The sequence below is a fragment of the Trichoplusia ni genome, chromosome 8 (genome assembly GCF_003590095.1).
Source record: "Trichoplusia ni isolate ovarian cell line Hi5 chromosome 8, tn1, whole genome shotgun sequence".
NCBI classification, from domain to species: Eukaryota; Metazoa; Arthropoda; class Insecta; order Lepidoptera; family Noctuidae; genus Trichoplusia; species Trichoplusia ni.
This window is the reverse complement of record NC_039485.1, coordinates 14,725,366-14,741,511: the sequence shown is the minus strand read 5'-3', so window position 1 is coordinate 14,741,511 and position 16,146 is coordinate 14,725,366. Positions and strand designations below refer to the sequence as shown.

The following is a 16,146-nucleotide window of genomic DNA, read 5'->3' as shown; positions in this document are numbered from 1 at the left end:
TTAATCACATAGTAAGTTGTATAAATGGGTATATACTGAGTTAACTTTAATGCCTGCACACAAGAAATGATAGAATTTAAAGACGTTTTATTTTATTGTAGCGCCTACATTTCACTATAATTTAACATACATATAAATGTATCTTCCTTTCATTTTACATTGAGGTCGGCACGATACTGATTATTCTAGAGTAATTATAAGTGAAAAAGAAAGCGAATACGTTATCACTTAGACAACGATAGAATTTCTATATAGATCTATCGACGTAGGTATATGTATAACAAACCTCAGGTTAGTAACAGAGTGTGATGGGCAGGTTAGTGGCCGCAAAGCCGTTTTGTAACCAGATCACGAGTCGCAGTTGTAGGTTAACTGGCATTGCCGCACCACACCGAGAAACTCTAATTTGTCGCCGATGTTAACAACAAATACACTTAGAGTACCAAAGTACCATCGGATTAGGTTCGCACTCCGCGCTGCCTTTCCTTATTGGTTAGCGAGGGGTTTCAAGTCGTTTACTTTAATGTACTGGCTTGCTTATTAAAGTAAAGCTGTAAGTTTCAATGACATTTAATTAAGTAACGGATACGTACTTTTTCTTTTGTCCCGCAATATAAGTAAATTGATCAAATTATGGTGAATGTAAATTACGCGTGACGTCACGGTTGTGTATAAATTTTACGAAGGCAATCGTTACGAAAGTAACGACTTGTAGGTACTTTAAAGCAATTTGTCTTTTTAAATTTTTGTTGTTAAGAAAAACACGACAATGCATGTCTCTACGTCAAAATAATGTTCAATTATTTGCGGACTGAATACGTTTTAAATAGTTATGCCCAGTTTTCCTAGTCATCACCTCTATTCCGAAAATTAAAAACCGTTGAATTAATATCTCAATTAATCTCATTCTCGATTCATAAAGGAATTAAAAGTTTAAGCTATAAGTGCATAAAATAAAACATAAAATCTATTTTCTAATGCACATAAACAGGTGTGTGTAACATGTTGAAGTGACTCACATTGTAGGACATACGCGGCGAGTTCAGCGGCAAGGTCGAAGTTGACGGGCAGCCGACCCCTGACCACATCTTGCTTCAGTTGCAAGAACAGCTGGTACCTGACACAAACACAAACATATTATGTAACAAACAAGTCCAACATCAATACAAATATAATTTCAACATTAACTTTTCATCAACCAAGTCATCAATTACTCTGTTCATGTATATTTCATTTCTATTAACCTGAAAGAAACCTTCAAACGCGTTACAAGAAGATTGCCCTTACTGTGAAATTAAATATTAAAAGACCATCAAGGCAAAGGTTTTCAAAGAATTTACGAGTATTAAACTGCGGGCTCTACCTAAAGGAAGACGTTTTCCCCGTGTCGTACGCACCTAGCGAGCGAAAGGCGGGTCGAGGCGGGGAGTCGCGGACGCCCGGACGGCACGGTGCAGCGTCAACACCGTAATCACAAAATTTTAATAAAACATCCCTGTGCCCACCCGACATTCACAGTGAATAAGATAAAGAATAAATGGAAACTCTTCAAAATTCCACTTAACTGACTCCAATTGTAGCCTTTGTTGTAAAGTTTAAAGGAAATACGAGTAGGCAAAAGTTTCCCCGCGACTTCAAAAGATATTTTAGGTTGAAATATAAATTGTAGCCCTGTTGAAAAAAATTAGCGAACTCTTGTTTCAGTGAATGTTGAATATTACAGAGAGAAGCCTATTTTATAAAAGGTGTCCAATTAAAATTGTTCGTGAAATGAAATTCCTGTGTTTATGTTGTGCTATTGACAGTTGAGCGCAGCACGCCACCGCCTCGCGCCCTAGCCCCATTCATTTGATCTGTGCGACGTCAGTTTACGAGCTCAACGGGTTTATAGCGAGAGCACTACACCTTCTTTTGTGTCCTCCCAGACTTCACTCTGTTTTATGATTATGAAATTTAAAGAGGTAAATGTAAAATAAAGTATATAGCATAATTTATATCAGTTAAGTGTTTGCAGTAACTGTTTGGAGTGCTTTAAACAATTGTGGATGTATAAAACAATCACGACACGACGGTTTTATTTCTAACTAGAATGCTATGACATATACATTATCTAACTGGACCTATACATTATCTAAATATACTTTTCATCTGATTCTAAAGAAACAGTCCAGTTGAGGTTATCTAGTCGTAGAAAAATGACCCGACCCCGAATAATTAAATAAGGATAGGACAAGAACAATAAACCAACTATTAGGTATACATAAATAGATACATATTTTAAAGTAACATACTTTTTTATTTACGAGGTAGAAGTACTCAAATATGTCGGTTATCATTGGTTACATTCACATATGTCGATTTCGCTATGAAAGCTTTGATGGGAAACCACATTAATAAATATCGCTCTGTATAATTTGTTAATGTTCAACCATTAATTTGATTTTCACATGCAGTTAGCGGTTTTGCTGGAACTCATTATAATAACAAATTTCGTAATATATTTACAGGTGCATGTTGTGTGTGTATGTGTGTTCGACCGACAGATTCCATTTTAGGTCAAATGTAATATACAAGTGATATTAACATCTACGATAAGCGGGGAAATCCTTTTAATCGTGTTATGGACGAAGGTTTAACGAGCTGATATAGTTTTAAAGGAATATTAAGTTCGTGCGCCAATACTGTGTATTCAACGACGATGATGATTCAACGATTTACACGTGCATAAAATTCTATTGTATTTTATTATCATTATAATAAAAAAAATGAATTTATCGTATCTTGTGCATATTAAGAGCGATAATCTTCAACCTCGTTTTAATACGACTGTCAGAGATAATCGTTTTATTATCAAATATTCCTTGAACACTGCGCTTCATAATACTTTTAATTGATTAAAGACAATTAATATGATTACAAATGTTTATAAATATTAGTGTTTACACAATGTATACTTGAGGACAAGTACAAACAATGGGCTGACAATGAAAGTACGAATACAGGTGGGAAACAATGGATGACGCATGACACACTTACCGGGTAATCTCTTCGAGTAGCTTGCACGGGTCTGCTGCGTAGAACTTCACTCCGAAGTAAAAGGTATGAGGGTCGGAGCCTCGAAGCTGTCGACGGAGACGCTTCCCGACATCCAGCCAGTGCTACAAAACAAATCAAGATCAATATTAAGGACCTTTGCATTAAGCTACCCTCTCTCTCAGCTACTTTAGGTGGTGACTGAAACACAACGAATGTTTGAAAACACAGATTAAACCGAGTAAAAAACAGTACTTAAAGTAAAAAATACGAATTTTATCTAATTAGACACCCGGTTGTATGTTGAGTCAAGTTCAAGTATTATCGTATCAGCAAGAAACTGACTTAAGTCAGCGTTAGGGAAAATATACTTGGTTGTATTTTTTTTGTTTTTCGTATTGCTTGATCATTTAGGGCTTGATATCATTGTCCACTTTCAGTGTAGATTTTAAAAGTTGTATTTTTTCAATTTTTCCTCGATTTGAACTATATCCAGTCAACAATTTATAAGCAATATATAAAATTATCGTTCCAATTAAACGAATAATTATAAAGAAAATTTTGCAAAATTGTGGCCCAACAATCGTAGCTCACAAAATGAAACCACTATACAAAACTCATCTTCTTTTAAAGTTAAAATAAAAGATTTCCTAAATCTCGACGTGATCGGTGTACCTACATACATACATAAAAGACGTACAGACCGAATTCTAAATTTTAAAGACAGTTTTAGTCTCATAAATAACTCTTCGTTAAAATGTAACAGCTTAATATCGCAAAAAAGATTGAAAACTTTCGCTTCACCTACAAACTAATTTCTAAATAACTTTCATGTTTAAAAAACTTTAAAATTATCATCAAATCAGATTTCGCTGATTCCGAATACCTGCATACTTTGACAATTAATTATTTTAATTTATTTCACTATAATTTATGGCGCCTGGATGTTTTGGTTAATATAATATTAAATCTATCAAATACAAAGGAATAGGAGTTGACCCAAGTCACGGGGAACTTTGATTTGCGAAATAAAATATTAAATCTCTGCACATCTCTACATTTTACTTTGAAAAACTACATTTTTATTATATTTTCAATGCGGGACTCAGACGTAAGTAAGATATCTTGCAGATGGGGTATAATCTCCTAATCCAATTTCGCTATGTCGTCTGTGCAAAATGGCTTTATTCCGAAGAGCCAAAACTTTCTTCAGAACCTATGCTCGTTATTCTTGTAATTCGGTTTGAGTGTTTTCCTTCGAGTAAACATTGCCAGTTTTATGCAAAATCTTTTTGAACATAACTAGAGTTTTGGAAGTAAAGTTTCTTAGCATTGAAATCAATTGTTTAAAAAAAAAGAGAAAAGGTAGACTATCGTGTGGACTGGATACTTACAGTTTGATTGTCTTGGTCGACATAGCGGAGGCCGAAGTAAGCTGTCTCGAGGAGGTCCAAGTGCCGGAACACCACGTCCAACAAGGCCTGCCCCGTGTTGTTGTCCTAAAAGAAATGTGTTTGCATGAATTACTCGAATATTACATTTAAAATAAATAATATTGGTTCTCTACCACATTTCACTCGGTTTGCTGTTTTTTTTTTATCTGGTATCAAATTTTCTATAAACTTAAATAAATAAATAAAATTAATATTCCATACATTTCACACAACGCCATCTACTCTCAAATTAAGCAGAGTTGTACCTACTATGAGTAATATACAAAAATATATACTTAAATTCATTGATGAGCGGATTTCAACAAGAAGCTTTAAAGTAACACATACCCTGGTCAGTTTACGTAAAGCTCAAAATATCCTTATGTTTTTGTTTTACTCCAGTGAAGCCTAAAATTTTGGGTTGTGGAAAATTTAAGGGAAAATCTTAATCGATATCATTCCATGTAGAAGATCCATTTGATTTTGGCATAACGACGTAGTTACCTGAATTTATAGGCCGTCGCCATTTAATTTAGCGAAAATAAGCTCTTATTATTCGTTCATCGACTGAGGAATGCCTTTGTAGAAATACTTGGCTACTTGCAATTTAATTTCGTTGAGTTTCGCCTGAACCTTATGGAGCAATTTGTTTCGATGTGCCTCCTAAATTTGTTTTAAAATACGTTAAACAAACGAGACCTAGAGAAATGATCGAGAAGAATTTAGAAAAAAAACTAGGTTATCGTGTTAATTATATACAAATACCAGTTTGTTGTTTTGAGTTCCGAAACCTGATCAAGTCTGGTAATAAACAGTAGGCTGCCTATGAGCTATAATGCAGAGCGACTATCTCCGATTAGCATTTCTCGATGCGCGGGTTTCTACAATTAGGCTAATGCGCACGCGATGGTCTCAGGACCAGTAACACCAGTAGTCGAGGCGCTGTGTATTGCTAACATAATGAACGGGTTCGTGAACGAGACGCGCTCTCACGCGCACCATGTCCATGAGTTGCGTGCGTTCGCGACACGATAACTACACCCTAAGGTGCACTCCGAGGTGCAGTCTCAACAGTTCCCAAGCAATTCCAAATTCGAAAGGGTATATTATAATCTGCCTAATTAGGTTATTATCATTATTGTTCATTGATTATCGTCGATTCTGCGAAAGTTAATTTAAAAATAAAATGTTATAGCTATTTCATTTCTTAGAAAGTGCTTGTTTTATTTGTTTATTTATTAATTTGAACAACGTTACCGTAATTACAACAATAGGTGCTTTTCGGTTCATCGGTTACAAGGAATACATCTACTAAACTTCGTTGGCAAACTTAATAAGGTTTACAATGTGAACATTTATAAATTCATAGTTCCAGAATCATACGTTGAAAACCTTTGCCAACATCAAAACGTAACTTACTAGCTAAATGTGTACCAATCGAGTAACAGACATTTGTTGAAAAAAAAACATCGATATAAGTGTATATTTGGCTATAGGTGCCTCAGCCGGCTTGTGGGAAAATTGCGAAACAGTTCGTTGGGCTGAATAATAAATGATTTAATAACAGAGCGCGTTTGCTCCCAGCGTACGTGAAGCTCGAAAAATAACAAACGATTTGAAAATCTGGCAGCAGTGTGTAGATGTAGCGACGTGCACGCGATGCCGCCGCGAGCCGGGCCGCGGCCCGGGGGCCAGCGTCGCCCAAAGCATGCCATCTCTGTTGCTTTTTTATTAACATCTACATAATTATTCTACACTATCCAACAAGTGCATAACTTCCCATATAGTAAAAAATATAGTAAGTATTACGCACTATCTGTAAGCACGTTGCTCGCTACTCTATTTTTCTACATTTCGAAAAAATAAAACGTTTGTAAGACGTATATAGTCTTGTTACTAATATGTATACGTGAATAACGCCTAGTCAAAGCAACGTTACCCTTAAGTGAATAAGAAAGCAAACCGAATTAATTCACACAGCGGTAACGAAGAGACAGTTAATCACCTGCTCCATTGTCCCGTTGATTGTCAATGAGCAGGCAGTGAAGATGTCATCAATAAAGCAGAACTAGGAACGAGGTGCATCAGCGCAGTAGACCGTGAAATGCCGTCGAGTCAATTTGCTGCGCGACAATACACGTCGAATCCCGCACCACTTGCCGCCGACACTAGGCCCGCTTCATAAATTGCTGCGCAATTCCTTGTCTTCCCCTTTACTATCCGAGCCAAATAAAACGGCGCGACCGCGTCGCTCGACACTCAATTGTCTTGACAAAGAAAAGCTTGTTGCTTTAACAACTCAACACTTAGTATTTATTAACTTAAAATACTTTATTTAAATACAGACAGTTCTATGATAATATTTGTATCAAACTGAACCGTACTAAGTTGTTATTTAAGAATGTTCGATAGATTTTCAGTTTTCGAAAAGCCTTTTGCGATGAGTCATGAGATCATCCGATCGACTGTCCGTAATTTTCTATAATAAGCTTAAGCGTGACCAATTACAGGTTACAGATAAATGACTTCCACATTCTCGAACATTAAAATGAACAGTATCAGTTGGTGGCTAGTTCTTGATCACGATTATGATAAAACGGAAGATAAAAATAAAAACTGAAATAAATTCTAATACTGTAAACACAATCCCACGATTGGGTTAAGTCCCTATCACGCAGTTATCTACTTTCGTACATTCGTTTTTTGTGGCGGGGAACCTTTTCTCTAAATCAGTTTCAGTCCAATGTTCCTAACAGATAGGGAAAACTACCGAAAAAATTGGCCATTTGTCTTAAATATCCATACAATCTAGCGAGAAACGTCGAAGTCTTGTCGGTTCCACTTTACCCAAATTGGATGATTTAAGCCCAATATATCTCGAGAATTTATTTCACTAGCAAGTTGCGGGCCCTTACATAGACCGAACAAAAGCATTTCTGGCATAAATTCCTTAGTTGTTTACGGTTACGATGGAGGTTTATACGAGTTATCTTAGTATGAGAAGCCTTACGACTTTGAAAGGCTTATAATACGGTCTTAAGACTTTGAGATGTGCTTCAAGTTAACTGTGCGTTCACTAGGCTGAGTGTAGTACTCGTATGAGACTTGATGTCAAGTGATTTTGGTTGAACAGTTCCATTGGTACTCTCGTGTTGATGTAAGTAAACATTAAGGACACGTTGATAGGGCCAGAGGTGGGCGCGGTCCGCTTGTCGCTCGGTAACCACTCTCACATTCACCACGCGGCGACAATGCGAGTCAAATAGAATTTAATATTCATAGAGCCGACGTACGATTCAGTGAATTCATCGCCCGCACCTTGGACCCGAGCTTCGCATATAAAAGACTTCCCTTGAGCCCCTGGGTGTACTTCAAATAATTCGCTTCGGAATAGCTGCATTTCACAAGTGTGGGTTGAGAAATGGAGAAAAATCCTTGCGTTGTTTCATGTAAAGCGAAAATTGAAAAATACTATCAGCACCCGTCGGGCCTCGGGAGTGCCGAGGCGTCCAAGCGTCCTGTCTAAGCTGAAGTTAGATTGATTAAAAAGTTTAAGCTACTCTGAGCGCGGAAAATCTGACACGGTTCCTTAGTAGAAAGTGCGAAAAGATGTAAGTGGAGTTGTGTGCACCGTTGAAGAGCACCAAGAAATTGTTGTACAATGTGGTCTTTACCTGTATTTCGTGCAAAAGCTCTCGTTCGTCTAGCAAGACCACACGACAGGCCAGCGTGCGCGGCGCGGGGCACAGGCAGTCCATCATCCCGCCGCCGCAGCCGCCGCACCGGTGGCTGCCCAGCCGCTGCCTCACTTCTGCAACAAATGACATCTCTTGTGAAACATTCGTTGCGAGACGTAGTCGCATGCTTAGTCTACGGTACATACACTCGCCCTACATAGTGGGAAATTGGCTTTATTATAGAGAGAAAGTGCTGTTAGTGGTATAAATAATATCTAGTTTTTATCTAAAAAGTGACAATTTACTTTATCACCTTATTCACCGATTTAGTTAAATCCAGGAATAGGCTATGAATCACATCAAGAGATTGAAAATTCGGCAGTTTTAGTGATCTAAAAAGTACTAAAAGGTCACAAAGCATTTCCTAACGAACGCGTGTAGATTGGTACGTATATTACCGGATGATTTGCATTTAGTTTCTGTTGGTAACGATACTCAGGTAGCGTGGTTACACAAGAGGTAGAGTAACCTCGGTATTCTATCCACAAAGCCAGAAGTTGTTTGAAGTCAATTAAGGAGTTATTTGCAGTTAGACTCAATAGTAAAATCACCAAAGGGTTGGTCGAAACCAAATATATCCTCGTTAAAAGTTAGTCTGGTGTGGGGAGAGAGCGCGCACCCGCTTCTGTGTTTTAACAATTTTATTTTAATTAGTAGCAGCGCCCTCCCTAATAGGCGGATTTGATTCGGCTTGTTTTTTCATACGCAAAAAGTAAGCGTTTATTTTTGGCTATGCTCTGTACCTGGGTGTATTTTATTATCCTTGTTTACTTACCTACATTGTGGGATGTGGATTTATTAATTGTACATTGTATTGTATGTTCGCTCTATAAAAGAATACTATGCTCATTTTTTCCCTACCGTTTCATCATAATTCTATCGTACAAATTTTACTGACAAAAATAAGTGAGTATAATGTTGGATAAAATGATGTAATGCAGCAGTGCAGTGGTTGAAAAGTTTTCACATTAGAGTATTCAATATATTGTGTTTATTTTTATTTATTATTTATTTATCTTTAACTGTAACTTATTAACTAAGCCCCACAAAACCGTTACACTGGTTTGACTGTGTGTGTGTGTGTGTGAAGTACAACATACTTATAGCGTTTGTTTTATTGTGTATAAGAATCGGTCAACAACTTTACTCTGGGCTTTACTTTAAACTAACGAAGAATTAACCACTTCAGCACAAAGCGATCTACCTGGGTTACTAGTTTAATGTGTGTCTTAACTTATTTTGTTAGCTGTAGGATAAATATTCTCGGTTTCCGCGCACTCATTCCAAGTCGGTCAAGTGCACTCAGATCCGCTCGATGGCTTTTCATTTTCATTGTTTTTCAATGTCGCAGTAAGTTTTGCACGAACATCGTGAATTGAGTGCTTATGTTAACCTATTTGTGACTATGCTAAGTAAGTTTATTTATATAAACACGTTTTATGTTTTGAGTTATTAATATTAACCCTTTTAAACCATTGATAAAACCTAAACAATTAATAACCTTACCTACTGAAGTTGTTAATTTTCATTTTGCGCAGACTATCGAGAGCAGGTACCACCTACAATAAACCAAACAAGTCATTCTAACGCTGCGAATGTAACTTGCGAAGAAACTTGTAACAAACAACTAGACGAGGAGGGACCAAGAATTGTGGAAACAAACAACAGACACGGCAATACGAGCCATTAATCCGAACGATCCCGACAGAGATTAGTGCTCCCGCTATTGACCCCACACCCCGCGCCTTGTCTCCACACGTAGAAACATTTTCCCGCCATTGTCTGACTGAGCAGGAAGTAAAAAGAGGAGTCGCGATTGACATCGTGGCGGCGCAGGGCGCGGCGCGGCGCGGTGCGGCGGCGGCGCGGCCTGCAGCCCCGCTCTATCGCGGTTGCACTCGATATTTGCGATTTTTCTTTTGTTTTCTTGAGAAGATACACACGAGATAGTCCGATGCTATCGCTGCCAACACGAGATATCTAAATAACACGAGTCTCCGGCGATATTCTTGCGCGCCGTTGTAATGTCTCTATACTATTACCAACCCCGTTCTCACGTATAATATTTCCCATGTGCATCGAGGTAACGAGATTTAACAGTTCCTAACAAAAAGTTCGAGTATCATTTTTTCCATTTTGCTACGGTGCAAAATACTGTTTGTTGAGAAATATGCCTTGTTGTTACGCATAACAAGCGATTTATAAGAAACAGAATTTATAAAGCAGGGACAAAGGATTTATGAGACAAAGGAAGAGAGAATTTATTTATTCTAAGAAATTCCTCCCGGCATTACGATTTCTATCTTTTAGATTGATTTTATTTCTGTAATTTGTATGATTACGGATATACATGAAACGTCCAGGATTTGGAGGGCTTTCGGCACTCAATAAACGTAATTTTAGGTGTACTTAAATTGCAGTCTGGTACATTTAATTATTTTAGGCGAATGAAGCTTTACATAAAAGTCACGGATAGATTTCTAACACATCCAAAATAGGACATGGCTAGTACACGGTTTGGAATTCGTTTATTTAAAAATGTTTCTTAGTTATTGGTGATATAAACAGTGTGCGGTGTGAGCGGACGGCACCGCATGCCGACACGCACTCGCCGCGCGCATACTGATGGCTACGCGAGGAGAGACACCGCCGGGCCCGCGCCTTGCTCACACTATCACAACTGTTTAATAATATGATGCCCGATACTTGGCCACAAAATCTATCTATATTTCGCAAAATGTCAAACATGTGCAAAATGTGTCTTTCGCAAAATAACGCGATAGTAACCTCGTTTTACTCCAAACTTTTTCAGAATCAGACTTATTTTCACCTTTGGGTTATTAGGGTTACTTACATCATATAAGTAACGCTTTCTCAGGCTTTGTGGAGTCCGTGTGTCTACAGTAATAGTTGGACAATCGGGTAAATCTACTTTAGCTGCACTCCGTGCTGTAAAGTTTTAATATACATAAAGATTTGTATATAGATGTATTATATTCCTAGAGGTTTATTTAAGTGCCAAGTTCGACATTAACCGTCACATTATAAAATTAAAAAAAAAACTATATTATCTGCTAAACAGTTTCACAGTAAGCAACACTTTTATACGTTGTCGATCGAAGTAGTGGATGTCTCGAATCGGGCGCATCCACTACTTTCAATTTTGAATATTATTTTAGGGGTAGATTCGCCCGACACACTTTAAAAACATTTTTTAATGTACCTACTTCGCCCAAATACTATTATCTCAGAAAAAAGAACTAGTACAGTAACATGATTTGCCCGATTCAGGCGAACCAAATTGGAACAAATCGGCTACTTAGCCTTATCATTATGCCATTCTCTAAAAACAACATATACTAATGCGAATGTATTCAAATTTTTGCAGTTCATTATGAAGAGGCCCTCTGCCAACGATAAATTAAGACCAATGAATTAAAAAAGCCTGTTACGTAATCTTCTGGCTACTTAGTTTCAAACGGATGTTTGCCAGTAACTTTAAAATGTAAGTAAGGCAATATTTTTTTACCTCCCAACCATCAGTCAAGAAACCGGAATGCTAACTATATAAATACGAAGGTCTCTCTTCGAAAAGATTTATCATTTAATACCATAATGCTCTCTCACAGTTTGCCCGTACTTAGTTTGATATGGTACCACGCGACAACCCTAAAGAATAATCCATTTCATTAATTTCAGCGGTGAAACTGTCAATACTACTAAAAGTATGAGAATTATGTACAGACTAGCTGCTGCCCTCAGGCCCGCCCGCTACTCGAAAATGATCCCACGAGAATATAAAATCGGGATAAAAACTATGTGTGAGCCAAGTTTCATCTCAATCTGTTCAGTGGTTTTTGAGAGAAAAAGGAACAAACATCCATACTTACAAATGTTAGTCGGATAGGATATTATAAAAAACAGGAATGAATGAACTTCATCGATGATAGCAAATCCACTGGTTAATTCATACAAACAGTGTAAAATTCCAAAAAAGGTTATCATGGTCTCGTCATCAATAAGCAATAAACAGGTATGTACTGGTAGTTCGTTTGACTAACGGAACGTGAATATTTCGTCCGGATTCGCTGCATGAATGAGTGGCTTTGTACCAACTGCTACTAAATGACTCCCAACTACCGACGTTTTATGAATTTCAATGGAATGCGTTTATAGAGCTAGCTATTGAAATCGACGACTAAATATTGAAATTTCATCGGTAATAAGTATATTGATTTAATCTTTACGAGCTGAGTAACCATTGCTTACACAAAAATTATTTCACGTATAATTTTTAATAAACTCGTCGTAATAAAGTGTACAAAGCAGGTTTGTTTGCCTATTGATCCTGAATAAAGTAATACAAATGTAGGGATTTCTTCCTTTCACAGATGAAGGCAGACAGAACGATCTCATCATTATTTTTTAAATTACCAGGTTCGGTGTGTATGTACGTTCCTATTAAGTCGAATGGGATCACTCCAATTTTATACGGCAATAACTCGCACGCATTACCCGTGAGCTTTAACGTACGCCTCTGATGTAAAGCGCTGCGTTTACACCACACGACCGACGCCAGGAGACGCAATGAACTAAGAGCAGAACGTAAGCAGAGTTGGATTCGGAGAGAAGACTGTTGGGAGAAGCCTATATTCTTAGACTAGTGATGGGGAAAATCGGACACCTAACAAGAACTCGTGGTCAATGTTTTTGTCACTGTGTAGACGATGCTCAAGCTAGTCTTACGAAATAAGTCGTTAAGAGGCCGTATCTCAGCGGACGGATGTAGTAAGTACTGCTCAAAACCGGTCGCACTTTTCGCGCTTCGAATTTAACCTTCAATGCATGTACTAAGTTGGGATCAATCTACGGCAATTACGTTTCAAGTTCCACTGTTCTAGAAGACTAAAAATAATATGTTTTTGGGCTAACCCGCTACTTTACTGTAATACAAAGGCTAACAACCAACTTACATAATATTCAATAGACGTTACTATAAATAATGTTAAGCATTAAGCGCCATATTCTTGAAATAAACTTAACAGATGACTTGGATCCGAGTAGTTGGCTGGAGACAAGCCAAAACCAGGGTTGAAATAGAACGTAAGTAAATAACTACATATGAAAACCTAGGGCATTTGTATATTTACTAGGTTCGTGTTAGACTGTGTAGTATTATTATGTTATAAGAAATAATCATAAGGACTTCGAGATGCGCGAATTGGCGCCTAAAATGTTCGACCATGACTCATGTCTCGGTAATATGTTCCAAGACTTCCAAGTACTATAAGCCAGAATTTTTTTCTTGTTTCGAAAATTAGTAGGTTCATTTGTTATTATGAGTAATTTCTGGAGTCTCAAATGAAGGCAGGTAGCCCGCGGCGGCTCGCTCGCAGCCACAATCAGTGGAGCGGCGCGGCCTCGGTAACGCATCATGTGAAGGCTCACCTCTTGTGCCCCGCCCACAGTTTAACATTTTTCAACTCGCCTGGGAATTAATACTAGTTCGTTGCATTGTTTATTATAGAGCACTCCAATTATACTGTCATTATTATTTTCGGCTTAAGCCAGAGCGCGGTATTGTGGTTTTGTTTTGTTTGCCCATGATTACTATGAAAGGGTCAATGTCTTTAAATTATTAGGTTCGACAGCTTAACCGAATTATTTCTAATGTTTCAGATTATAGCAAAGTTTACAACAATGTTCTTGTTCAGAGTATTTTTGTAGTATAGATAATTAAATACCGGCATGACATTTTTAACAACAAAAAGGTAAATCCGACTTCAAATTAAAAGTACTGAACAAAACTTGATGATTATTTTAGGGGAAATTATATAATTTTTCGTAAAATTAAAGAATCAATAAAATAGGTAAATCCATTCGGGGTTCTGCGGTAGCACACATAAAAAAACAGACCAAATGAGAACCTTCTGGTTTTTGAAGTCGATTGAAAAAAAACCATTTTCGACATTAAAATGTTAAGTAACTACACATAAGCAGAAAGTACATACCACTGGCCATGTTTGTATAACAGTTGTAGAACAATAATACAATGAACTCAAAAACAATATCTTGTTTATTTCTACCAAGTTTTGTATCTTAGTGTTACAAGTATGCAATAATTAATTTTATAAATAAACTTTTTGGCTAGTAGGATATTTTATTACGAACTTTACAATAGCTTGTATTTCAACAAAGAATTGTTTTTATATTCTGTTCCCAGTACTCACAGTTCACACTATATATACACGTATGTAACATAACGTGCAAAATAAAACAAAACTTTCGGTTGTTTACGCTGTTATTCGTTAGTACATCGAGCGGGGCACATTAGCATTAAATACGTATAAAATTCGCACGCTCATAGCTGTGCGCCTCAATCCACAAGCTTGGAAACCGTACGAACGAGGAAATTGTGGGATCGTTATTTTTTGTGACGTCATAATAAAAGTGTTAATTAAAAAGCTGCTGTTATCTCATAAAAATGCCCAGGGCATTGCTCTTAGTATTTAAGCGGCCTCTCATTTATTATTTGAGTACTAGCAGTTAGCAGTTAAAGCACTGAGCCCACGAATTTTGTACTTCCCGGCTGATTTGTACCGCATAAAAAATCCATTCAAATCGGACCTGCCGTTTTGGAGGAATGCAGTGGCATACAGACTAAGGTAGAATTAACTAATAATTAAGATTTACACGTTCATCCTATCGTGACTTGCCATGCCACTATATCGACATAAGTTGCTCTCCTCAATCTGACTAACTCTATACATGACAATTGATCCAGGCTACTATTGGCTCACCAAATATAAATCTATAAAGTTTTATTTATACTTACAGAGTTTCTTTTTCATTCAAATATTATAACTTTGTTTGCGTATGAAGTTTACAGTTTATACGCGAACAAATCTGCAATGTGATCGTTTTGATTGATAGGCTTCAATGATTGACATTGAAATGAATATGTTATGCAAATACAATATGTTACCGATATTGACACAGAAATGACCAGCTGTAGTGTTAAAAAAGATGTTTATTTCTTAGATAGATTGATTATTATGGATTTAATGATATTGAGATTAACTTCCCTCGAAAATTTAGATAAAGTTCGAGCATATAACATACGTGATACATAAGGAAGGAAGTTGGTGCAAGCTCGCGATTAACATACTCAGTGAGTCTCCACGGCGCTCTTCTTCAGCTTGTATGAGTGAGCAACTAACGAAGAACCCCTCTAAAACTTTGTTTTACGTTCGCACCGCACTCGCTTTGTGAATTAAAAGCGGTGCTCCTTTCGCACTAAAACGCCCCTTAATGAAACGCGATCGTCGCAAATTCGTCTAAATTTCCGCAACAATGAGTACGGCAGGCGTCGTTTCGCAGACTGCGCGTTACTCATCCGCCCGCATAACGAGAGGTTAAATTAAATAACAACCAAACTTTGAGAATCCCCGGAGTCGAGAGTGTAACGCTGAAGCTATATTATTAGTTCGATTCCTATTGGAAGTTTGTGACCGCAAACAGCTCATGACGGGTTCCACACCATTCTTGCTTATTGAGAACTAAGCAGCTATGTACTGCGGCCGGAAACAATGTTTTGACTTCTTTTTGTTTTGCTCGGAGTTGATGGTAGACGCGGTAGTAATTTCGTATAATCTTTTTTACAGAAAATAATATAGAGGTGGTTATAGAACGCTCTGGTATGGTTTTGTTATTATCTTTTTAAAGTTTGAAAATTATCTGTCTAAATAAAGATCAAAAGTAAACGTGTCGAGCCTTTCAATAGAATAAACCTGACCGGTATTTTTACTACATTCACTATTATGTTATACTAACTGTTGCCCGCGACTTCGACCGCGTGGTTAGAAGATATAAGTTATGATTTATATCTGCCCTGTTTTTTCCACATTTTTCATTGTATCTTCGCTCCTATTAGTCGCAGCGTG

At 37.3% G+C, this 16,146-nt stretch overlaps 1 protein-coding gene across 4 annotated transcripts in view; it reads right to left on the bottom strand.

Moving 5' to 3' along the window:
- LOC113496523 (band 4.1-like protein 4) overlaps positions 1-16,146 on the bottom strand; it is a 37,021-nt gene that overhangs the window by 15,973 nt on the left and 4,902 nt on the right. For all 4 annotated transcript variants that reach the window (XM_026875767.1, XM_026875768.1, XM_026875766.1 and 1 more), the window contains exons 2-5: positions 8,141-8,277; positions 4,428-4,532; positions 3,037-3,158; positions 1,020-1,117 (exon numbers count right to left, since the gene is read on the bottom strand). In XM_026875767.1, the coding sequence (XP_026731568.1) occupies positions 1,020-1,117; positions 3,037-3,158; positions 4,428-4,532; positions 8,141-8,227 (412 nt within the window). In that variant the 5' untranslated portion in view covers positions 8,228-8,277. The remainder of the gene's footprint in view (positions 1-1,019; positions 1,118-3,036; positions 3,159-4,427; positions 4,533-8,140; positions 8,278-16,146) is intronic.